At 45.0% G+C, this 26,360-nt stretch overlaps 1 protein-coding gene across 3 annotated transcripts in view; it reads right to left on the reverse strand.

Moving 5' to 3' along the window:
- Positions 1–26,360, reverse strand: part of KIAA1549L (KIAA1549 like) — a 308,458-nt gene that overhangs the window by 67,220 nt on the left and 214,878 nt on the right. For 2 of the 3 annotated variants that reach the window (XM_018059262.1, XM_005690072.3), the window contains 3 exons: positions 19,830–19,993; positions 13,533–13,723; positions 5,680–5,807 (listed from right to left, as the gene is read on the reverse strand). In XM_018059262.1, coding sequence (XP_017914751.1) covers positions 5,680–5,807; positions 13,533–13,723; positions 19,830–19,993 — 483 coding nt within the window. The remainder of the gene's footprint in view (positions 1–5,679; positions 5,808–13,532; positions 13,724–19,829; positions 19,994–26,360) is intronic. The other variant, XM_018059263.1, reaches the window with a different exon arrangement.

The following is a 26,360-nucleotide window of genomic DNA, read 5'->3' on the forward strand; positions in this document are numbered from 1 at the left end:
AGGTTTCTTTAAGAGCAAAATAGCTATCCTCCCCCCCAAAAAGACTGTGTGGAAAAATACATTAAAAGGCACTGCATTAAGTGCTAATACATTAAAGTGTTATGTGAATACAGCAGGTTCGTGAGAATATTTAAAGCATAATTTGTCTCCTAAGAAAAAAGCATGGGGCAATGCTAAGAAAAGGGCCATGGTGAGGCTGAGAAAGTCCTAGAACTTCATCATGTCATCAGTAATTGCCACCAAGCATCCACCCCCTATCCATTTGTGTTTTGTTTGCATTGCTGGTTTGAACTTCCATAAATAAGAGATTTCACTTTCTCCTGTTTCAACTGGCAGGAGGAGAACCTTCCCATCAGACGCAGAAAATGCCCTTAAACAAAACGTGTTCTTTTGGGGGGGGGAATCTTTATTAAAGCTCAAAGACAAATAATCTACAACTAGAATCACTGCCCTTTGGTGTTGCTTATCAAATAATAAGTGAGTCTCCATCTCATTGAGAAGGAAAAGAAAATAAAAACTGAAACTATTTTTGAGCAAATATCTCTAACAAATCCTCAAGGGCTCCTGCCAAGAAAGCAGTGATTCATCCTCCAAGCTCTCTGCTTCTTGTCTCCCTCCTGCCCCATGATAGCTAAGAGGCAAGGTCTGATTAAATTCTGAACCCTGGCTGTGAAATCACGGTATCTTAAAGGAAGGTACACTCTTATGCGTTTATGGAGGTTCTTTCTTCTAAATAACTGAAGTATAAATACATACATTATGTTCTCACCTTGAACTCATTTTTAACTCTTTCATGGAAAACACTCTTTTTAAGGTGATATTCATCTTCTTTCAGAAGTTTGCATGCATGTGTCTCAGTGTCTCAGTCATGTCTATCTCTTTGTGATCTCATGGACTGTAGTCCGCCAGGCTCCTCTGTCTCTGGGATTTTCCAGGCAAGAACACTGGAGTAGGTTGCCATTTCCTTCTCCAGGGGATCTTCCTGACACGGGAATTGAACTTGTGTCTCCTACATCTCCTTTGTTGGCAGGCAGATTCTTTACTACTGAGCCACCTGGCAAGTTTAAGCATCTGTATTTAGTTGAGAAAATGCCAAATTGTTTTGCTTTCAAAATCCTAGCTCTCACATCTATCCTTCCCACTTATATTTAAACATCATCTTGAAACAGACTCTAAAACTGCCTATAGCTATGGTAGGTATGGACCAAACAGAAGCAGAAGATGTTAACAAGAGGTGGCAAGAATACACAGAAGAATACAAAAAAGATCTTAATGACCCAGATAACCATGATGGTGTGACCACTCACCTAAAGCCAGACAACTTGGAGTGAGAAGTCAAGCGGGCCTTAGGAAGCATCATTATGAACAAAGCTAATGGAGGTGATGGAATTTCAGCTGAGCCATTTCAAATCTTAAAAGATGATGCTGTGAAAGTGCTGCACTCAATATACCAGCAAATTTGGAAAACAGCAGTGGCCACAGGACTGGAAAAGGTCAGTTTTCATGCCAAGCCCAAAGAAGGGCAATGACAAAGAATGTTCAAACTATCACACAATTGCACTCATTTCACATGCTAGAAAAGTAATACTCAAAATTCTCCAAGCCAAGCTTCAACAGTATGTGAACCGAGAATTTCCAGATGTTCAAGCTGAAGTTAGAAAAGGCAGAGGAACCAGAGATCAAATTGCCAACATCCATTGCATCATTGAAAAAGCAAGAGAGTTCCAGAAAGACAGCTACTTCTGCTTCATTGACTATGCTAAAGCTTTTGACTGTGTGGATCACAAAAAACTGAAAAATTCTGAAAGAGATGGGAATACCAGACCACCTGACCTGCCTCCTGAGAAATCTGACCTACAGGTCAAGAAGCAACAGTTAGAACTGGACATGGAACAACAGACTGGTTCCAAATTGGGAAAGGAGTACTTCAGGCTGCATATTGTCACCCTGCTCATTTAACTTATATGCAGAGTACATCATGTGAAATGCCAGGCTGGATGAAGCACAAGCTGGAATCAAGATTGCTGGGAGAAATATCAATAACCTCAGATATGCAGATGATACCACCCTTATGGCAGAAAGCAAAGAGGAACTAAAGAGCCTCTTGATGAAAGTGAAAGAGGAGAGTGAAAAGCTGGCTTAAAACTCAACATTCAAAAAACAAAACTTATTTCATCCAGTCCCACCACTTCATGGCAAATAGATGGGGAAACAATGGAAACAGTCAAAGACTTTATTTTCTTGGGCTCCAAAATCACTGCAGATGGTGACTGCAGCCATGAAATTAAGATACTTGCTCCTTGGAAGAAAAGCTAAAACAAACCTAGATAGTAAATTAAAAAGCAGAGATATTACTTTGCCAACAAAGATCTGTAAAGTCAAAGCTATGGTTTTTCCAGTAGTCATGTATGGATGTGATAGCTGGACCATAAAGAAGGCTAACTGCTGAAGAATTGATGCTTTTGAGCTGTGGTGTTGGAGAAGATTCTTGAGAATCCCTTGGGCTGCAAGGAGATCAAACCATCAATCCTAAAGGAAGTCAGTCCTGAATATTTATTAGAAGGACTGATGCTGAAGCTGAGGGTCTAGTACTTTGGCCACCTGATGCGAAGAACTGACTCATTGGAAAAGAACCTGATGCTGGGAAAGATTGAGGGCAGGAGGAAAAGGGGACGACAGAGAATGAGATGGCTGGATGGCACCACTGACTCAATGGACATAAGTTTGAGCAAGCTTCAGGAAATGGTGAAGGGCAGGGAAGTCTGGTGTGCTGCAGTCCATGTGGTCACAAAGAGTCAGACATGACTGAGTGACTGAACACAATAAAAACAGCTATGTTAACTAATGAAGCCACTGAACTACAAGTTTCCCATCCCCACCCCACCCCTGCCTTCAGTCACATTGCATATGAGACAGTCTTTTCCTTTTAAAGTTCTGATTTTCACAAAAAAGTAGAGTTAGAAGCTACAGAGGCAACAAACCTGGTGAAAACCAAGAACAATTTTAGAATAACAGCCTGTTAAATGAACATTTATTAATGAAAATCAGTAACCCTAACTTCTAGGATGGACCCTGAGCCATAAAAAAATCTGATTATTCCATACCAAAAGAATAATCTATTTTCAGAGGTTATATTCACACACTCAGTACTTTTTGCAAGCTGACAATGTGATGGAAATACACCTTATACGTTTTCTACAATTCCATTCAATGTTATTTTTTGCTTTCCCTTCCTTCCCTCTGTTTATCTTCTAATCCAATAAAATATGTTATTGATGTTTTTGATGAACTATAATATTGTATTGTGATAAAGCAGAACCTGTGTTAAAAAAGGACACTTGTAGGTTCCATTGAAGGTCCAGCCTAGAATTCTAATGTGCTTCAGCATCTGTTGAATTTTACATTAAACGAGTTGGTCCTTTCATTTCTATTTGAAACTTTCAAAGTGCAACCTCACTGAACAGGAACCTGTGGTCAAAGAGAAGTGACCAAGTCTGAAAATTCGCTGTGTTTACCTCTGGCAAAAATAAAATGCAACGAAGCACTGTAAACTTGGAGAAAGGATGGCTTTTTAATAAGACAAACGCATTAAAACCTCAACCTGGTACAGTAATTGCATTTTATTCATGCACCAGCTGTTGCTATTTCTGAACCTGATATTTAAATAATCAAAGTGACCTAAAGGGAATAAGGAGGCAGGCAGGAAGGGTGGGGAAACAAGAACAAGAAGGTCAGCGGGAACATTTAGAGAACTCAGTGTCCCACTGACTGGGCCAGTGGGGAGCCACAGAGTATGAAACTGGCCCTGCCCCTTCCTCTTGTACAGATTAAATGCAGGGAAGGGGGAAAGGCATCCTCTTGTAAGAGAGTATTTATTGACAGAACAGTCTGTATGTTGCACATTTTTAAGCAAGTAAAAGGGCGTAGAGCAGTACATACACTGGTCTCATTGTACAAAATAAAACAAAGCAATACAACAAAAAACAAATATACATGTGTGGTGTCATACGCATAGTCAATAGGTCTGAGAGAGACACACTGAGTTATTCAAGACCCTTTGAAGACTGGGGTGGGTGGTGGGGCAGCTGGGGGAGGATGGACTCTGATTTCAGCTCAGTTCAGTTGCTCAGTCGTGTCCAACTCTGCGACCCCACGGACTGCAGCATGCCAGGCTTCCCTGTCCATTACCAACTCCCGGAGTTTACCCAGACTCCGCATTTCCAGGAAGAATATAAAGGAAGGTGGGGGAGGAGTGTGCCAGGAGTAGGAGGAGCAGGAGGGCCTCCTGATTAGAGGTCATGGTGGTCACCACATTTGGTTAAAGCAGCCTGCCCCTATGGCTTCACTGCCCATCGTCTCTGGGTTGCCTCACTCCCTCTGCCCACCTCTCTGATGATCTCACTCGGGAGGAAAGAAGAGAAAGTTGCGAGGTTCACATCTCCCTTTACAGGCCGGAGTTCCTGCGGTCTCCTATGTGTTGGCTTGGCAGAACACCAAGTGGTCCCAGGTGGGGTGGTTAGTCCAGGAAAACCCCATACGTCACACCCTGATTCTGGCATGGAACGAATGGTCTCTATGTTACAGAGCATAGAGGGGTTTAGGAGAAGAAAAAAATTTAAGAATCAAATCGGTATGCCAGTTTAAACACATGCTTTACATAATGGCCAGAAATAGGGACCACGTTTTCCCTACAGAAGACAAATCCATTGTGTCACTCTTTTTTGGTCAAAAAAAGAGAAAGAAGTGATATTTGAAAACAAAAGAATATTCTGGTGTTCTCTTCAAGACAGAGTCCTTGAACCACACTTCATCAAATTCCTTTTTTTAAAAAAGCACAGCCAACCAGAGTGCCAGACTCTTTGCCTTTTCACCTGGCATTGCTATAGGACTCTATCTATAACCCTTGGAGATCCAAAAGGAATTTTCCCTGATCTGAGTGGCAGAGACATCACACACGGAAGGATTGAGCGAAGACAAGGCTCAGGACAAAAGTAAGATGAGGAGGAGAGAGGGAGGCTGCACAATGATGCCTGACAGATGCCATCTATAGACGGTGCGATAGCACAGCAAGGCAGCTGTGACCACTTGTAAACAACCCCCAAGACCAGTCCTTAACAGGGAGGGAAAAGACCTGCCCTAGAGAGAAACTAAACGGTTAAGTTGCCCTGGAGAATAAAGACAGAAGCACGGGCTGATTTTTATGAGGACAGATTTATTACTGTCTTGTTTTTCCTGGGGGAGCTGGACTTGTACTATCTGGATTCACAGGCACAGACTGAACCCCTGAAATTTATCAAGGGGCTCAGGGCAAGAAAATGAAGGGCAACCTCCAAGACAAGCATCAATTCGGAAAACCGCCACCCTAGTGGACCTGGTGCTAGAAATCAAGGCAATTCACCTCCAAATAAGAAAAATCTCAAAGCAAACCTCAGCTCAACCTGTAAATGAGGTTTTCCTGCACAGTCCCATAAGAACAGAGGGCAGAGGTAGTGAAACAGAATAATTCAGGGAAGGGTATAGTGTGATACCTCAGGAAGGTAGGTAGGACCTTTGTAGGACACAGGAAGGAGGAGCGTGGGGCTGATTTAAAGCACACTGGTGTGCAAGTGTGAGCACACGCTTGCGCGAGTGTGTGTGGGCTGGGCTCGGGGGTGGTGCTTGGCAGGGAAGGCTTCTCACCATTTCTCTTCCGAGCCTCCTCCTTTGTCACTTTCTGCTGTGCCATTACATTCTGGGGTGAGCGCCTCCCCGAGCTGGGCTTCCCTGATTCGTTGCTGATGACAGAGCCATTCTCACTGGGCGACCTGCTGGAGGTAACCATAGCAACAGGGAGACGGTAAGTTTCAACTGGAGCAGCCTCCTCTCAAGGTTATTTTATTTGCACAGTTTATGGCTGTAGCCTTTCTTTCCGGTTTTATCCACCAAGAAGACGTAACATAGGAAAAGGGGAAAAAACAAACCCTGCAGTACAACACTATAGCTTAACACTACAGGGTTAAGCAGCTGGCTGTTGTAAAGTGCGTTTACCAGTGCTTAGCTCTGCAGAGAAGTTCAACGAGTGCAGCCCTCCATTCCCATCGCCTTTTCATTAACCCCCAGTGACTACGGACATGGCAGTGATGGCGTTTGCTCACTGTGCCCTCTTTTTAAAACATGGCAATTTGGAGAGTGTTGCAGAGTGTTTGATTCACATGGCATCTTGAGGGACATGCATAAAATATGGTTCTCTTTGGCTGCTTTCTTTACAGAATATATCTTGACTCCTAAAGATTAAGTCACTCCATCACTGAGTTCTCTCTCACACACATGCACACACATTCTTTGTGCTAACTGGTAACCACTTACATTTGAATCTATCAATTTGAGCTATCCATTCATTCAGAAATCCCTACTCTGTGCTGGGATCTGTGCCAGGTTTACAGGCATCCAGAGATATGAAGATACCACCCACATTCTCCAAAAACCCACCATGAGCACCTACTATGTGCCAAGGACTGTGCTGCATGCTTTCAAACTGTTGTTCTATGTGCTAAGTCACTTCAGTCATGTCCAACTCTGCCACCCTATGGACTGTAGCCCTCCAGGCTCTTCTGTCCATGGGCTTCTCCAGACAAGAATACTGGAGTGCATTGCCCTTTCCTTTCTCCAGGGGATCTTCCCGACCTGGGGACCACACTGCTGTCTCTTACGTCTCCTGCATTGGCAAGCAGGTTCTTTACCACTAGCGCCCGCCGGGAAGCCCTTCACACTATCGCTGCATCCTTATTGTGACCAACTGGCATGGTGACTGCCACTCTTGTTAGCAAGTGAGGAACGCGAGTTTCCTGAGGCGAGGTGTTTTGTCCAGGGCAGAGTTGGGAAGCAGTGAGTCAGCCCTGGAAGCCAGAGCCCCTTCCCTTTCTGTCTTCTATGGTGTCCCAGAGGAGGCAGGCCCTACACAGGGCAAGCCACAGGGCCTTCTTGCCTTCCCTTGGGGCCATTCTCGGGTCCTCTGGAACCTATGGGGAAAGGGACTCCTGCCCCTGCTGAGGCTCACGCACCCCAGACCACACCAGCCTGTGGGTGGGATGAGCCAAAGACCCACTGCCTTCCCCTCTGGGGGAGACAATCAGGGGGCAGCTATCCAGAGGCTCATCGAACCCCTTGTTCTTCTCTTGTCAATTGCACAAACTCAGAACCTACTGGCATGTGGCCCCTACAGTGGAAAACTGACTGGAATAAAATGCAGCCCCTGACCCATAAGTAAGCCTCCTCCTCCCATTTCCCTCTTTTCCTCTGAGAATTTGGGATTCTCAGTCATGCACATTTCCATGCACTTCAGCACCCTAAAAACCATGCACAATGAAAGTGCCCACTCACAACCATGGGAGGAGGCAGTTGGCACGAGTGCACAGAATACACTCAGGGCCACAGGAGATGCTCTCTCCCAAGGACACGCAGACAAGCATGCGTCTGGGAGGAACTGTTTACAATGCTCCCTCTTTGGGCATTCCGACAGCACATTAGCACTTCAAAGGGTCCCATCAGTCCTGTCAGAAAGAGATTCATCTTGTTTTGTTTAATTCAGCACTTCTCTGGGTTGTTTTTTTTTTTTTTTTTTTTAACCACAATCTCTTTCACCATAAAAGTAATACAACAAATGTAGTTTGGGAAATATGAATGAGGCATTAACTATATGATCACGGAGTGCCCGGTGTACAAACACACACACGCTCTAGGATTGTTTTCAGAACCTCACAGTTAAAGAAATGGCAACCCACTCCAGTATTCTTGCCTGGAAAATTCCATGGACTGAGGAGCCTGGTAGGCTACAGTCCATGAGGTTGCAAAGAGTCGGACACAACTGAGCAACTTCACTTCACTTCTTCACTCTCCCCAAGACCCTGATGCTGCGGAAGATTGAAGGCTGGAGGAGAAGGGGATGGAAGGATGAGATGGTTGGATGGCATCACTGACTCAATGGACATGAGTTTGAGTAAACTCCAGGAGTTGGTGGTGATGGACAGGGAAGCCTGGCGTGCAGCAGTCCATGGGGTCGCAAAGAGTCAGACACGACTGAGAGACTGAACTGAACTGAACTCTTCCCATTGGCTTATTGGGACAAAGGGATTTTCACTGAGGTCCAGAAACAAAAGCTCCTGGCAACTTGTTTTACATGCACAAAATATTTAATGGTTTTTCTGAGGCACTACAAGGAGATCCAACCAGTCCATTCTAAAGGAGATCAGCCCTGGGTATTCTTTGGAAGGAATGATGCTAAAGATGAAACTCCAGTACTTTGGCCAACTCATGCGAAGAGTTGACTCATTGGAAAAGACTAATGCTGGGAGGGATTGGGGCAGGAGGAAAAGGGGACGACAGAGGATGAGATGGCTGGATGGCATCACTGACTCGATGGACGTGAGTTTGAGTGAACTCCGGGAGATGGTGATGGACAGGGAGGCCTGGCGTGCTGTGATTCATGGGGTCGCAAAGAGTCGGACACGACTGAACTGACTGAACTGAACTGAACTGAACTGAGGCATTTGCATGTCCCTTCCCTCATTTGATCTTGAAATAATTTTCTGGCTATTCCTCTCCCTCCAAGGAAAGGTATAAATGAGCACATTTCCTGGTTGGGGTGGGGGGGAGCCCAACTCTGCTTTAGTCTTTGCATCAGCTTATAGACTTCTGTTTACATGAAACTGTCAACTCCATTCACAGGGCTAGGTGGCTTAAACAGTAGAGAGTCCGCCTGCAATGCAGGAGACCCGGGTTTGTCAATTCCATGAATTTCTGATCCAAAACAGAGGGTGAGATGTGTGTGTGTGTGTGTGTGTGTGTGTGTGTGTGTGTGTGTGTGCGTGCGTGTGTGTGTGCATGTGTCTACTCAGGACAGGGACAAAAATGTCTTTAAATGGGTCACCAGAGAGGCTGCAATCTAAGGCCACTAAACTCAATAGTCCCTATTCTGAGTCTGCGTGGACACAGAGCCTGAAGAACAATCATGGGGGTGGGGATTAAATCAACTGCTGAACAATCAGGACCAGTCCATGCACTGAAGTGCCCACTGCAAATGGCTGTCCCTATGAGGTCGATTCTCCATCCTTGGTCATAATTTCAGTCATGGACCAACAAAATAGCATTGCCAAAAGCCTACATAAGGAAAAGAACTTGAAACATCATCTGGTTGTTTGCACATAGCTAAATCTTCCATTTTCCTTCAGTTTTAAAACACTTTTGAAGAATGGAGATATCTTAATGATCACCAAATCATTGATTTCCCCAATTCTTTTTTTTTTTTTTTTAAGATTTTTTTGTGCGTGGATCATTTTTGTGTGTGTGGATCTATAGAAGTTGTACCACACTGTTTCCATTTTCTATGTTTTGGCTTTTGGGGACCATGAGGCATGTGGGATCTCGGCTCCCGAACCAGGGGTCGAACCTGCATCCCTTGCACTGGAAGGCATAGTCTTTTAACCTCTGGACCACCAGAGAAGTCACTCCCTTATTCTTCACTTGCAAAACTTTTTGGACCATCTAACAGCCCCATTCTGAGAGGTCACACAGTCCTGGTCTGGCAAGAATGAGGAGACTGATGTGGCAAGTTGGGGAAGACAGAAATATAGATGTATGATAGGCTTGTTCTCAGATTTGGCATCTTAAAATCTTCCTAAATGATCAGAGACTCCTGTAATCAGTTGAACTTGAACAGAGATGACGTTTCTCCCACAGTTTTGGCAATGATATAGCCAGCCCTTAGTAAAAGTTATATTTGTAGACAAAATTATGAAGCAAATGGAGATATCATTTAACAGGGTCATTGTTTTCTTTATTTGTATTCGTTTCATAAGCTAGTATTTCTTAATAAAAATCTGAGGTTAAAGAATTTGAATCTGATTAATCCCAGGGACGGAGGAGCCTGGTAGGCTGCAGCCCATGGGGTCGCGAAGAGTCGGACACGACTGAGCGACTTCACTTTCACGCATTGGAGAAGGAAATGGCAACCCACTCCAGTGTTCTTGCCTGGAGAATCCCAGGGATGGGGGAGCCTGGCGGGCTGCCGTCTATGGGGGTCGCACAGAGTCGGACACAACTGAAGCGACTTAGCAGCAGCAGCAGCAGCAGCAGTAGCAAGAGTAGACTCCTTGCAAATTCATGAAAAAAAAGAGCTTGTTCTAAAGCCATTTTTTTAAAAGAAAGCTTTGCACAATTTAAACCACTCAACTAGAATGTGTGGAAAAGTTTCTATTCTTCCTGGCAGTGCAGTGCTATGTTAATATCCTAATTTTAGTAATTCTATTTATTTCTTTTCAGTGTCATCCTAATAGGTGATACAAAATTATTATAGTGCCTTTATTGTACTTGGCAAAGATCATAATGAGAATAATTACTATAGATAACACTACTGGCCAGCCAACTCCGATACATCATCCATTGCTTCTCTGTATATTTCAACTCCAGGCTGGGGTGGACCCTGGCATTTAAGGTTCCAATTTGTTCACACTTCCCTGTAACTAACTTAGGTTAGTCCCCTCCCACACTGACTCTTGTGTTTTGCTTTGGCCAATAGGACAGTAGTAAACATGATACAAGCAAAGACTTGAGGTTTGTTTGGGGCTTGTTTTCTTGCTTCCCTGGGAACTCTGTAACCATCTTGTCAAAAAGCGAGAGCTAACCTACTAGAGGAATCAGGACCACATACCAAGATGCCCCAGTTAGCTGGCCACCCCAGACAAGGCTGTCATCAACAAGCCAGCCCAGGAGACCTTCCCCCTGACCAAAGATGCATGAGACAGCCCAGCTGAGATCAGCCAAGCCAAGTTCAGACTAGAAGAACCACTCAGCTGAGCTCAGCCAAGACTGCTGATCCACCAAAAATTACGAGCTAAATAAACGGTTGCTGTTTTAGGCTGCTAAACTTTAGAGTGGTTTGTTATGAGGAAACAGATAATTAATCAACATGCCCTCTCCATTCTTCCCCACATAAGCTGAAATCCAACCCTCTGTTTCTCTGTACTTCTTTTTTTGTGTGTGTGTGAACTAGGGAGGAAGTCTGTAGCAGCTGAGTCAGAGAAACTAACTGAGGTTGATCTTGTTAGGCTTTAGAAATCAAAGTCCGAACCTGGCATTTTATTGTGAATGAAGATCAGGAGTCCTTAGAAGAGGGTTTTGAGAACCAAAAAACCCTCTTTAGGTACCCTTTTTAGGTACCAAGATCTCCTGGAGAAAAGCATGGAGATTTAATGCTTGACCCGATACAAAATTCATAAATTTGATACAAACAATCCTTTCTTCCTCCTGAAATAACTTCATTCTCGTGGCTTCCTGGGTTCCACTCTTGCTTTGTTCTGTGCCTTTCTTATGGATGCTTTTCAGAATCTTTTGCCAATTCATCTTCATTATCTGGGTCTCTTAATCACTGCCATGTCCCAGGCATCAATTCTTAGATTTCTTCTCCATCTATACAGTCCAAGGTGCCCATCTAGTCTCAGAGATTTTTGTAACTAAACACTGATAGCTCCTACATTTATATTTCGCCTCGACCTCTCCTCTGAACTCCAGACTCATACGGTTAACTGAGCTCTCAGTGTCTCCACTTGCATGTCTCATGGGCATCTCAAACTTCATATGTCCATAACCGAACTCTATAAACTTCTCCTCCAGTCTTCCCCAGCACAAAAATGGTAAATCACCCCTCTCTATTTCCATACTACACAACAATTTATCAGCAAACCTTGTCGGCTCTTCCTTGTACACACCTCTAGAGCCTAATCACTTCCCACATCTCCATGCCCTGGTCCACACCACCATCTTTCACCTGGACTCATACAAAAGCCTCCTAATGGGTCTCTCTGCTTCTCTACAGTCTATTTCCACACAGCAGCCAGAGTGAGCCTTTAAAATGCAAGTCACATCCTGTCATTGTTCTCAAAACCCTCTTCTAAGGACTCCTGATCTTCATTCACAATAAAATGCCAGGTTCGGACTTTGATTTCTAAAGCCTAACAAGATCAACCTCAGTTAGTTTCTCTGACTCAGCTGCTACAAACTTCCTCCCTAGTTCTCATCAGTCACTTTGGCCTTCATGCTCTTCCTTAAGCAAGTCAAGATGTTTCCTCCTCTGGGCTTAGCACATACTGTTCCATCTGCTTGGGATGTTCAATAAAGTCTTTCTCACATGTCACTTTATCAGTGAGGGCTTCGCCAACTCTTGCTAAAATAGCATCATATTCCCCTTTCCACATCTCCAATCCCTTACCATGCTTTGGTTTTCTTCTTCATACTCATCACCTCCCAACCTACTATATTTTTATCTTCCTGTTTATTGTCTATCTCTCCCCATCAAACTGTAAGAACTATGGGAGTACGAACTTTGTCTTGTTCCTTGCAATATCTTTTGTGCCTGGTTAACAGCAAACAATTGATAAATATCTGTTACCTGAAAGGAGAGAAGGAGGCAAACAGGATGTAGTTTTTCAGCCACCATTGTGGTCTCAGGCAAGAAAGAAAGCGGATGGCAATGAAAGTTAGTTAGCCAGGCAACAGAGTTGGCCATAGAGTTTCATTACCTCTTTCTGAGGCTATTGCAAAGTCCCAACAAGTGTCCTGGCCTCTAGCCTAACCTCTCCCATCTATCATCCACAATGCACTGGAGAAGTCTTTCTAAGACACAGGCTGGGCATCACTGTCTTCCTGAAGAACTCTCAGTGGCTTAATACTGACTAGAGTATAAAGGTCAAACTCCTCAGTCTGGCAGTTAAGACTCTCCACAGTTTTCATCTATCTTCTGGTTTCATCTTTCACTGCATTTCAAACACTGTGAACTCTAAACCCCATTCATCATAAGTAATCATTGCTGTCTCCTGGCTCTTCCAGCCTGGATGCTTTTATCTCTTCCCCACCATGGACATCCCACTTGTCCTTCAAGGCTTGGTTAAAACACAACCTCTTCCATGACACTTTCCCACATCAGAATTAAATTCTTCCTTCTCTCTTTTCCCCAGGACATGGTTCAGACTCCACAGTAGGCACCTGCCCATCAGGCTTGGTATTCCAACAATTTATCTCTGTCTTTCCATCATGAGATGCTTGGGGACAGGAATCAATCTTAAACCTTTCTGTAGCCATCCCAATGCCTGTCAAAGTGCCTTGCTCATAGTAAAAGCCCAATAACTAGTTTTTGAACTAAAACCATAAGCTCTATAGAGAAATTGCCAGATAAAATACAACTATCCTGAACCAAAGGCACTGCTTTTAAGATAAATTAAAAAAATATAAGTGTAACGTCAGTGCCAAATTTGTTACAATAAATCTAAGAAGCAAACCTCAACCGTTGTGGTTGATTAGACATCTAAAACATTACAACGGATGGCTCATGAGATGCAAGAATTATGATTCCTATCCTCTTCCTTAGTCTCCTTCTCAAATATTCAAAACAAGCATGAAGGGGAATTTTTAAAGAGAACAGAGGAATTGAGGGCTTCAGCTCTTCTCCCCATCAATTATTTCTCTTGCTGACACAGAGAGGCAGAATCTGGCCCTGCGCCTACCTCTTTCTGGTTTCGATGGATTTGGCCGTCTTGATGGTGCTTCCATCCTGAGGGGCATCCCTTTCCTGAGAGGCAGGAGCATCTCTAACGGGTAGTGGAAGGACCACCGTTTCCTGAGTCACCGGGATGACCTCCTCGTCCGCCCCTTGCTGGCCCAGGTGCTGCTTGGCATAATCAAAGCCCTGCACAGGCTGCAAAGAGGAAACAGATTTGCAGTCATGTTTCTGGCAAAGTGTGATGCTCACAGCAGCTTTAAGAGAAGACAGGCGGGAAAGTGCTCATGATGGGCCCATACTTAGCTTTCTGATGAATAAGAGTTAACTCGAATCTCCATGCTATTTTCTGTCTCTATGAAATCAAAGTCCACATTAATTCCACCTAGCTACAGAACCTCTATAGATAAGACTCAGAAAAAGGAATAGTATAAACAAGATGCAAATATGTTTATGAGAACAAGTTCTTTTAAGGATTTTAGACCACTTATTCAAGTCACTGGATACTGCTAATTAGAAGCTCTTAATTGCTACGTTAAACAGGTCCTGCCTCTTCTACATAAGAATAGTTCTGTCACCTCTTAAGTCCTGTGAAATAACAGGTTGTGTGACTTTGCCAAGTCATTGAAATCTGAACCTCAATGTTTTCATCTGAGAAATGAAGATAATCATATCTGTTCCACCTCCACCACCCTGGAGTGTTAGAGAGAATCACAGATTTGAAAACAAAAGAGGAGAGGCAGGCTACCACATGTGAGGCAGTATAATTATTAATAATAAAATGGAACTTATGGAATCACTCTCTAATCCAGACCGTTCCCTTTAGCAGGCGAGCTCACTTCTCATTTCTCATGACTAAGAAATTAGCAAGGTTTTTATTGCAGTGTCTGAAATCCCAAGTGAATAGGGCAGCTGTGAGCAAAACCCAACAGACATGTATTAGTGGGGTAATAAAAAATCAAGAAGCATGTTTAAACAATTCCTGTGAGTGTCTCTATTCTGCTCTATGCCCCAAAGCAGCACAACACGGATTTGAGGCAGGACAATGGGGTGGCTAGGAGCAGCAACTCTGAAAACAGATAGCCTGGGTTCAATTCCTGTCTCTGACACATATTAGCTGTGTGACCTTGGGTAAGTTACTGAGATTCTCTGTACATGTTTCCTCACCTGTAACATGGAGAGAATATAGTATGAGCAGGATCAAACGTGTATGTCTGTGACAGTGAATTTAACCACCTCAAAGGGACGCTGTGTAGATTAGATGAGTAAATTCAAGCCCAGCATTTAGCTAAGTACCTGACCCACAGTATGTGCTCAATCATTATTTGTTCAAATTGTTTTCCTGCCTACTAAATCATTGGCCAGGTGAAACAGACATCAGCGATCCTTTTAAGAAAATTTGGGGTGAAACTCAACCTCTATCATTTGGGTTCTATCAGAACCTGATATGATCAGACATTCCTCTTTTAGCACCTTACTTAGTCAAGAACTATAACAGGAAGGCCGGATTAAATGGTCTAAGACCGTGGCCCAACCCATCACATCGTGTCTCAGAATAGGAGGGAGTTTTATTGCTAAATCCAGAAAAGCTTCCTTTTTCAAGCTGTCTGTGGTATAGCCAAGGGCTTCTCCAGTGGCTCAGCAGTAACGAATTTGCCTGCAATGCAGGAGACACAGGAGATGTGGGTTCAGTACCTGGATGGGGAAGATCCCTTAGAGGGAGACATGGCAACCCATGATTTGCTGATGTTCCTAGAATACTGACTCACCTGCTTCTCCTATAAACAATCACCAGTTGAACTCAACCGAAATGTTTCTGGAAACCAACCTCTTCTCCCCAGGTCCACTGCTGTACTGACTCTGCCATGGTCTTGTAATCTCGATTCTGCTCCTTTCCAGACCCATCCTTGGCAATCCTCCAAAGTTATCTCCCTTAGAAATTCATCAGGTCATCACTCCCTCATTAAAAACTCTCTCTGGCACCCAAACTCTTTGGCAAGGCATTCAAGACCCTGGAATTCTGTGTGAACCCACATGTCCAGTCTCACCTCCTCTTGGTCCCTTTTCTGCTCTACCTTTATCCTCCCATTATCCTGTTCACTTTTGTTCCAACTCTAGTTATCGGGCATTGGCTTGTGTCAGGGAGTGTGCTTGGCGCTGGAAATACAAAGGTGAATAATACCTGGCTCCTCTACCCTCAAGAAGCTCATAGTTTCAGTTTCACTTGGTATCGTTGGTACAAGACTGAACACATAACATGAGTTATGCCATTTCATCCTCACTGTAGCTCAAGGAGCTGGGTATTGTTATGGTTCTCCATTTTAAAGATGAAGAAACTGAGGTTCAGAGAGGTTCATCAGTTTCCCCAGACTCGCTCAGCTGGTCTATGGTGGAGCCAGGATACGAATCCAGGACCACGGGGGCCAGAGGCAGAACACCAACCACTGCTTGATGCTTTGCCCCACAGCCTTCTCTCTCTCTGCAGCCTGCCACCTAGGTTGTGCATCTCCCACCACACTTCGCCTGGCTCCTGGTTTCAGTCTCCTGGCCTGGGTGTGAGCTATCGGCAGTCTGCAGCAGCAGCTAAGAACCTAGTAAGGAGGACAAGCTGGTGCTGGCTTGTCCCCCTCATTCCCACCTTCTTTGGTTCCTCACCCTTCACACTGCACTGGCTACTTCAGGGGACTGAATGGATGATGGTTGACCAGAAGGACATTAAGGAATGACAAGCTTAAGATGTGGCCTTTGTTATTAGGTTAACAAAAATCCCTGTACGTGTTCAGTACTTACAGCCTGCAAGACACTGACACCTCGTTTCATTCTCACAACAACCTTATGGGGAAAACTGGGCAAACAGCACAGTCTTCACTTCATGGGGAAGAAAACAAAAGCTCAGAGAGGTTCAATGACTTGCTCAAGACCACACAGCTAAGTGGTGAAAGACTCAAGACTTGCACCCTGCTCTTCTGACTGACAGGATAGTGGTCTTTCAACCTCCAACTTGAAAATCACTTGAGATTAACTAATTGCCCATTGGACACACACTGGAAACCCCTAACACCGCTAATACAACATCATGAAACATTTATAGTTGCTTTAATGAGTTTTATAAAATTATCAAATCAAAATAATGCCCAACAATTTTAAAGGTAGATATGTTACCTGGATTTTTTTAAGAAACATGTATAATAATAAAAATCAACTTACCTATAATGTTTATTCTGTACAAGGCACATTCAAAGTAATTCACATAACTCAATCCTCACAGCAAAGTGTAAGTGAACACTGTTATCACCCCCAATTCACAGATGGGGAAAACTGAGGCACATATAAATAGTATGTGAGAAAAGAACAGGGCATCTTTAGGGGGTGACTGCACCATCCTGAGCAGGGCATGCCAACCCTCTAAGTTCCGTTTTGTATCTCCATATGGCCTTAACAACTTTTTCTTCAGGTTGCCTGTTCCAAGGGGCCGTGTTCTCTTCAGTTATAAGAAGGGACAATCTGGGGAAAGTCTGTGAATCCAATGACAAAGAGGAAGCAAAAGTGAACTAGGAAGAAAGGAGGCGACAAAGGCAGGACACCCCGCTCTCCTCCTGTGTTGATCATTTTTTAACCTTCTGCCCGCGTCTGGCTGACAGCAGTGGTAACAGGGTTACATCTGTGGTATTGATACCTTGTCTCTGAAGAAGGGAGCAGGCAGGTACGGCCTGATCTCGGCTCTGAGACAGCCACACTCACCTCCTCCGAGCCTGTGGGTCTACTAGTGAGGCTCAGCAAGGGTCCCCAGCCGTGTCCTCTGGCTCCGCAGCCAACATTCTTACAGATGCAATGGTGTCCCTGGAGACTAGGAGACCATCCTCCCCGTCTCTGGGTTGGTGGCAATAGCTAACTTTCTCTTCCCGCCCTTTAGTCCCTTGGCACTAAATGAATTCTGCTCACGCACTCAGGTTGTGAGAAGTGACGCAGGCAGCTCGCTCCTCTGCCAAAAGCCGCAGCGTCCCCGGGTTGCACCAGCAGAAAGAGTGCAGTAGGAAAGAGGCAGTTCCGCCCCACTGGTTTCCCGTGATAACAGGGCTTTGGAAATCAAAGTGCGTAGCCCAGCCTTACTGAGGGAGAAAACAACCACTGCCACCCCCGAGAGTGAACTCAGTCATCTCACGCAACATAAATTTGCTTGATTTTCCACAGCAGCTGGGTATCTCTTGAAGCACAATGTGCTGGGCAAGGACATAAAAGGGGCTATGAAAACCCACAAACATGAATCTGTTCCAGCCTCAGACAGCTTTCCAGCCAGAGGATATGCTGAAATCACGTGCTGCCCAGCTCATCTCAGCAAATTAATAAAATTTTGCCTTCATCAATCACATGAAGATGGCATTTACAACCTCGGTATGGAGTGCTTTGCATTCCTGGACTTGGCTGCAATTAGATTCTGGTAATTACTGTTATGTCTGAAAGGCTCAGATTGTAACTGAGCTAAGATGGAAATGAAATACCCCTTCTTGGAATAGCTTCATTTTTCACTGCTTGGGTAATTACCAACATCGTGCTGCGTCCTGGCAGCGGGTTCCTTTGTGTCAACAGACACAGAACGACATTCTTTGGGGTTGGACCCTTTGCTAGACAGAGTGTCTCAGTAAGCTGCAGCTTCTCAACAGGTGACTCGGTTTAATAAACAACCAAATCCATTTGATTTCTTTTGTTGAAGTGAGGTATGGTCATCCAGGAAGAACTAGGCATGGGTGACTCCCAGCAAGGACAACCACCAAGTCATGCGGTCCAGGGGATGTGAAATTCCATTCTCTATTTCATTCCTGCCCAAAGAATTAGGCTGAACAAGTGCAGAGGTTAGGGGCTGGAGGAGGGTTCTACCCACCAAGTGTCAGGGTTTAGGATGGTGTATAATGTAGACAAAGCCCAAAGACTCAGGTATGGACCTGAGTGCCCCCCCTCTGCTGTGGATAAGTCCCACTGTCTCTCATTCTTTTGAGTTTCTCTGCAGTAAAATGAAAATAATAAGAGCTGCCCTGACTATGACCTACCTCATAGGACTACTGTGATGAGCAAGCAAGGTGACAGACCTAGAAGAGCCCAGGATATTGTAAGACATTATTTAAACATTATATGATAATCTGGGTAGTAGAGGTTATTATATTCCTTTTGGGGACTATGGTGAAGGGAGCTCCATGACCAGAAAACTTGTTATTGTTGAGTTGCTCAGTCGTGTCTGACTTTTTGTGACCTCATACTATATAGCCCGCCAGGCTCCTCTGTCCATAGGATTTCCCAGGCAAGAATACTAGAGTAGGTTGCTATTTCCTGACCCAGGGATCAAACCTGGGTCTCCTGAGCCGCCAGGGAAGTCCGACTGGAAAAGTAGCCTTTGGAATTTTCTCAGTTTGCCCCTCTCCCAGTCACTGGAGGGGGATGGTGCAGCCCAGTGGAGGCTGTGGATGGTGGATGGAGCCCCCTACTAGCCTTCAGTGGAGCCACTGAACTGGGGTTTGACAGCTGCCCTGCCAAGGCTCTGTAGCTTGGTCATCATGCAGCCTTTTTTCTTTTTTTTAATTATTTATTTGACTGTCTTAGTTGCAGCATGTGGGATCTAGTTACCTGACCAGGAATATAACCTGGACCCCCTGCATTGGGGGTGTGAATTCTTAGCCACTGGACCACCAGGGAAGTCCCTGTCATGCAGCCTTTGAAGATCAGCCACTGTGGCCAGTGGAAGAAGGAAGGTTTTGAGAGTCTGATGTGCCCCTAAAGAGCCCTGAGTTAGGAGCCAAGACACCTCATTCTACCATGAGTTCTGCTACTTACTCACCGTGCCATCATGAAAAAGTCACTTCTCTGTAAAAGAGAAGGTATCAGGTCAGATGAGCTCTGAGACCCCTTTCAAGTCTATCTAACTCCTCATTTTCAGTACCTCTGTTTCCTCCTCTGTAAAATAATGTTCTTCCTCAAAGGGCTGCTACGAAGAGTAGGTGAGCTGGTACCTGCAAAGTGCTTCTCAGAGTTATTGTGTCCTGATTATAAAAATGAAGGTTTGCACAACAATGCAAATATCCTTAACAATACTGAGCTGGACACTTCAAAAGGGCTAAAATGGTGCACTTTATGTTATGTATATTTTACCACAATTTTTTAAACATTCAAATAAGTAACAAAAGGGTCTCCTTCAACATGAGGCCTGAAGAGGAGGTTTCCGAGGGTACTCGCAATGACCTCAATGGCCAAAAGGCAGGCAAAGCCGCCTCGGGCCAGGGTTCCTACCCCTCTCCTCTCGGCTTCCGACATGTACCTTTGCTCGCTGCGGCAGGTTCATCATGGTGTCTGGCTTGAAGTCGTTCTTGTTCTTGCGGCAGAGCACGGCAGTGATGATGATGATGATGACAGTGACCACGGCGATGGGCGCCAGCACGGCAGCGATGATCCACAGGTTGTTGGGTGGGTTCTTCACCACGGCTGCAGAGTTGAGGGGGGGGAAGCACGTGACCAGGAGCTCCGGGAAGCAAAAACAGCCCTGAGATAAGTGCCCCCCAGTCCCCAATCATGAGGTGGTTGAGAGGCTTTGGGCTCAGAAAGGCTCTTGCCTTGACAAGTTACTCCAGGTCTCTGAGTCTCAGTGTCCCCATCTGTAAAATGGGCTATCCTGTGGCGAGGCATCAGAGAGACCAGGTAGATGTGGTGCTTGGTGTAGCCCCTAGGAAGTGCTCAATGAATGAAAGTCTTTACTAGGACCAGGAGGAGGAAGAGGAAGATGGATTGGGATCAATCTTCCCCACTGGTGATGTCCATGAATCAGAAGAAGAGAGAAGAACTCTGAGGATTAGTGTGTTGCTTCAATCAGGAGGCAAAGGTCACAGAGAGATGACTCGAAATATTGTAGTGAAGTTGCCCTCTGAGCGACCAATGAATAAAACATACCTGAGTGGACAGATCTGCTCCCATTCTGCCATGGTTAGCTGGGGATGCTTGGAAATGCCGTGCTCTAATCAATACTGTGTCCGATTAGACACGGGTAATCTGGTCAGACAGTAGGAAAGGTGGTGGGCAAGATGGCTGTGACGGGTTGTTTTAGCTTGTGATACTGTCTGCTAATAATACACAAGCTCTCATCTCTCCCACTCCCTGGATGATCTCATAGACTCATGCCATTAAACACCATCTGGGCTGATGATGCTCATTTGCATAGCTCTAACTAGGACCCCTACCCCCAAATCCAGATTCCTATATCCAACCGCCAACTCAAATCTCCAACTGGATACACAAGAGATGTCTCAAATTTAATACATCTGGAACACAACTCTCAATCTCCCACCCCCTAAAACCTGTTCTTGTGATATTCTCTTCTCCAATAAGTGGCAACTCTTTCCTTCCAGCTGTGCAGGCCAATAACTGTCATCAGTGTCAACCTGTTCCTTTTATTCTCTCCCAACATCCTACTTGTCAACAAACCCTGTCATCCCCATCTTCAAAATATATCACTTCTTTCTATCGCTATGGTCCAACCTAGCAACATGTCTCACCTGAACTACTGCAATGGTCTCCTCCCTTGTTCTCTATAATCTATTTGTAACACAGAAGCTGGAGTGATCCTTTGAAAATTCAGATCACAACATTCTTCTGCTCAAACCCTACAGAGGCTCCAACTCCACTCAGAGTAAGAGCCACAGTATAGTTTCTACAAGACTTTAAGTGATCTGCTCCAACCAACCATCCTAGTTACTTCTCTGCTCTTATAGCTCTTCCTTCAACTCACTCTGTTCCAGTCTACCTCCGACTGTTCCCTGAACATGCTGCACATGCTTCTGCCTCAGGGCCTTTACATCCGCTTATTCTTCTACCTAGAACACTCTTCACCTAGGTATCCACATGACTCTCTCCCTCATTCCTTCAGGGCTCTGAACAAGCGTCACTACATCTGTGAGGCTTTCCCTGTATTCTTTGTAAAATAACAATCCCTGCCCCAGGCACTCTCCATCCCCCGTTTCCTACTTGGTGTTCCTTTAAATCAGTGCTTCTCAAACTGTAAAGTGAACGTGTGAAAGTGAAAGTCGCTCAGTCGTGTCTGTCTCTTTGCGACCCCATGGACTATAGAGTCCATGGAATTCTCCAGGTCAGAATACTGGAGTGGGTAGCCTTTCTCTGCTCCAGGGGATCTTCCCAATCCAGGGATCGAACCAGGTTCTCCTGCATTGCAGGCGGATTCTTGACCAGCTGAGCCACAAGGGAAGCCCAAGAATACTGGAGTGGGTAGCCTATCTCTTCTCCAGCAGATCTTCCTGACCCAGGAATCGAACCAGGATCTCCTGCATTGCACTCGGATTCTTTACCAGCTGACCTACCAGGGAATCCCCTCAAACTAAAGGGCATGCCAATCACCTGGGAATCTTGCTCAATGTGGATTCTAATTTTGTGCGTTGGGATGGGTCCACCTATAATAGGTTCTTTGGGACACCAGTCCACCATCTTCTCTGTTTACTGGCTGTCTGAATAAAGTCACTATTCCTTGCCTCAACAACTTGTGTCTCAATTTGTTGGCCTGGCATGTGGTGAGTAATGTGAGCTTGGACTTGGTAACATGCCTAATAAGCTCCCAGTAGATACCCATGCAGCAGGGCCCCAGGCCATACTTGGAGTGGTGAGACTCTAAAGTATATGTCACCATCTGCTATGATACATACGTTATTTGCTCACCATCTGTCACCCCTTGCCCCTCGTTTAGCATGTATACCCTAACAGAGCAGGGAGGTTTATTTTTTGTCTCGTTTGCTGCATTCTCAGGGCTAGAACAGGGCCTTGCACATAGTAGTGAAAAGTGAAAGTGAAAGTCGCCCAGTAGTGTCCAACTCTTTGAGACCCTATGGGCTATAGAGTCCATGGAATTCTCCAGATCAGAATATTGGAGTGGGTAGCCTTTCTCTGCTCCAGGGGATCTTCCCAATCCAGGGATTGAACCGGGGTCTCCTGCATTGCAGGTGGATTCTTGACCAGCTGACCCACAAGGGAAGCCCGAGAATACTGGATGGGTAACCTATCCCTTCTTCGGCAGATCCTCCCAACTCAGGAATCAAACCGGGGTCTCCTGCATTGCAGGTGGATTCTTTACCAACTGAGCTATCAGGGAAGCCCCTGCACATAGTAGGGGCTGAACAAATGTACAACTAAACTATCATTATTCCTGTTGCAATTTGGCTCCCCATACAGGTTTCCACAAAGGATAGAGCAAAAGCCATTTAAGGGAGAAGTTCCCTTCTCCTTGGTAGTTCCCATCTGTGAAACTGCTGTGTGTGCTAAGTTGCTCAGTCGTGTCCAACTCCTCGCGACCTCATGGATTGTGTCCTGCCAGGCTCCTCTGTCCATGGAATTCTCCAGGGGAGAATACTGGAGTGGGTTGCCATTTCCTTCTCCAAGTTCCAATCCACATTTTAAATTAAATACTTTCAATCTGGTTTATATATCACTCTTTTATAAGTCTGGTTAGCATAAGTTGGTGCTCCTGCTCCTGTTTAATACTGGGGGCTACTAAACTCACAAGACTGAGGACTCAAGTCTGGAGTACAAAGACCCCACAGTAAGCACCACATGGTGAGGACCTGCCTGAGGAGCCAGCTGGTCTTCCTCTGATATCAGCCACCCCTGACTTCCACTGGCACCTCATTAGCCAAGATTTACCTCTCTGCAGGCAGCAGTTGGCTCGGGAGTGCTATTAGTACAAAATAACTTCTTTTCCACAGTTTTTGTCAATTGGTGATTAATCACATTATTAACTTCTGAAAACAGCTCATTAGATAATGTGCTTCTGTTGACATTAAACATGTAATTGCTGCTGCTTTTAGTAATTCAGTATTTCTATGTGAGTTTTAGGCCATTAACATTTTTTAAAGCTTAATGCTTCTGTGAAAAATATCAATTTTGGCTATCCTATCCTGATGGGGAAAAATGTGTAGTGTATCAGAACATGATACCCTAAATATATTTATATGTATTTTTTTCATTAGCAAGAATGAAATATTAACATGTGTTCAGCTTTTGCTCAGCTTTATTGTTTTGATGGATGTGTGCCTTCTTGAGGCAGTATGGAAAATCCTTTCACCTCTATTTAAATGAGGAGAGAATAAAGGCATGCTAAGTACATTAATAAATTCATTTAACGGTCAAAGAGATAGTAAAGTTAGGTCAACTGAAGTCATCCAAACCCAATATATTCATTGGCATAATGATCTAAAACTACAAAGTCATGTACAGAGGTGAAAAGGAACAAATGGCTATTTAATTTGCAAGAATGTCAGAGGAAGGATAGGAAAATGAGACAACACGCTCTGAGCCTCTGCTGTGCGTTAGGCACTGGGATACACTCTTTGTCAGGCTTTTACTCTCATACCCATTTTGCAGATGAAGAAACTGAGCCCCAGGGAGGTTAGACTATGTTATTTTTTTTTAACCATAAAAAGTCATTTCTCTGAAATATACAAATTAAGTCAGCTCTGAGTTAATGCGTATGAATGGGAGTGTGTGCATGTGAGTGTGCGTGTATGAATACACACATACAAAGTGTTGGTCAGAGCGAATGAAGTCAAAGGGTCCCTATAATCTGAACTCAGAAAGAACCACTCTCATGTAGAGCAAATGGTGAAAGGAGAAGGAATCCATTCAAAAAAGTTCTCAGCTCGTCTTCATGACTCCCAAAACATGAGAAATCATGACTGGTGTGAGTAGACACAGGGAAGGGTCTAACGCAGATCCCCGAAGCTGGTGAGAGCTCAGGCCCATCGTGCCCCTGCCCACACACTCTTGCGGCTCTCATCCCGCTCAGGTGTGGCCCATGAGGTTCTACCGCTAGTGGCCCCTCGGCTGCATCTGTGACTCATCATTGCTGCTCTCTTCCATCAGGGACCTCCTCGCTGGCTCTCAAACCCCACCCCTTCTCTGCCTGGAACCTTCTCCCCAGGTATCCTCAAGAAGCAACTCAAAGGTTGCTTCCTCAATATCATCTTCACACCCCCAAACAATTTAAGATTGCAACCATTATCTCCTAAGCATCCTTCAGCCTCTTCCCTGCTTAATTTTTCTCCATGGTACTTACTAGCATATAACATATTATTCAGTTATTTTGTCTGCTTAATCTGCCCACTTAGAAATATAAGACCTATGTGGGCAGAGTGCCTGCTTGGCTCACAGCTATATCTCCAGGGCCTAGAACAGCGCCAGACATATACTAGGCGCTCAAGAAATATTTGTTGAAAGAATGAGAGTTCCCTTTACTGAAGGGCCAGTCTATATAGCTTTCTTTAAGTGATATTTTTTGAGATCACTGTCTGACGGCCACATAAGGGAAACCAATTCCTGCCCTGGTCTGCTTGTGTATGGGGAGAATTGTCCCTACTCCATCAGCTGGCTAGGCCCTCTGAGGGGCCCCTCACTCCAGATCCTGTAAAGGGAGCAGATGAAAACCTCCATCGGGAATGCAGCCGCTTCTTTAGAGGTCACTGCTGCCCCATTACCCAGAGATGACATGGGGAGAGCGGGCATCACACATTCCACTGCAGGGCACTGTACCTTGGCCCTGTGCTGTGTGCACACTAAGTCACTTCAGTCGTGTCCAGCTCTTTGCAGCCCCGTGGACTATAGCCCACCGGGCTCTTCTGTCCATGGGATTCTCCAGGCAAGAATAGTAGGGTGCTCCAGGGGATCTTCCTGACCCAGGGATCCAGTCTGCATCTCTTCCATCTCCTGCATTGGCAGATGGGTTCTTTATCACTAGTGCCACCTGGGAAGCCCTGCACATCGGCCCTAGACTTAGCAATTTAGAAAACATTGGAACACACGGTATGGGATAAGGAGGTGTCTGTTCAATGCCATGATTCTCCATTCAAAGTGCTGATCTTAGATTTATGTCGCAGGCTGATTTCAGAACTATTAGGAGAAAATGCAGAGAAGGCAATGGCAACCCACTCTAGTACTCCTGCCTGGAGAATCCCATGGACAGAGGAGCCTGGTGGGCTGCAGTCCATGGGGTCCTAAGAGTTGGACACAACTGAGCGACTTCACTTTCACTTTTCACTTTCATGCATTGGAGAAGGAAATGGCAACCCACTCCAGTGTTCTTGCCTAGAGAATCCCAGGGATGGGGGAGCCTGGTGGGCTGCCATCTATGGGGTCGCACAGAGTCGGACACGGCTGACGCGACTTAGCAGCAGCAGCAGCAGCAGGAGAAAATGAGATTTAAAACATCTCTTTTTCTCCTCTTCTTCATGGGTCTTAGTGTCCTCATCTGGGTGGAAGCATTTCCCAGGGTCTGTCTTCTGGTTTGTGCTCCCTCCAGGACCAGAATTTCTCCAGGATTTTAATTCTGTTCTGTATTTACAACATTCTCAAAGTCTATAGTGTTGACTTTAGCCTCTCTCCTGGGATTCAGACTAGGATTTCCACCAACTTTCCTAACTTCAGCCCTGTATATCCCCCACAGCACCCTTGAATAGTCCATCGCCTAGGTACTTCCCTGGTAGTCCAGTGGTTAAGACTCCATGCTTCCACTGCAGGGGACTTGTAAACCAGGGTTTGAACCCTGATCAGAACTAAGATCCCACGTGCTATGCAATGTGGTGGGGGGCTCTACCCCCCAAAAAAAGAAAAAAAGAAAGTCCATCACCTAAACTCATCATGGCCCTAAGTGAATAAATCACAGTCTCCCTCCTAAAAGAGCTTCTCCTTGCCAGCTCCCTCTCTAATTTCATTAACAGCACCCTGTTCTCTGAATTATATAGGCTCTTAACCTTAAAATCACCTTTCCTTCTTCATAGACTCTTCTTGAGTCTTTCCACCTTAT

This window comes from Capra hircus, chromosome 15, assembly GCF_001704415.2.
Source record: "Capra hircus breed San Clemente chromosome 15, ASM170441v1, whole genome shotgun sequence".
Taxonomy (NCBI): Eukaryota; Metazoa; Chordata; class Mammalia; order Artiodactyla; family Bovidae; genus Capra; species Capra hircus.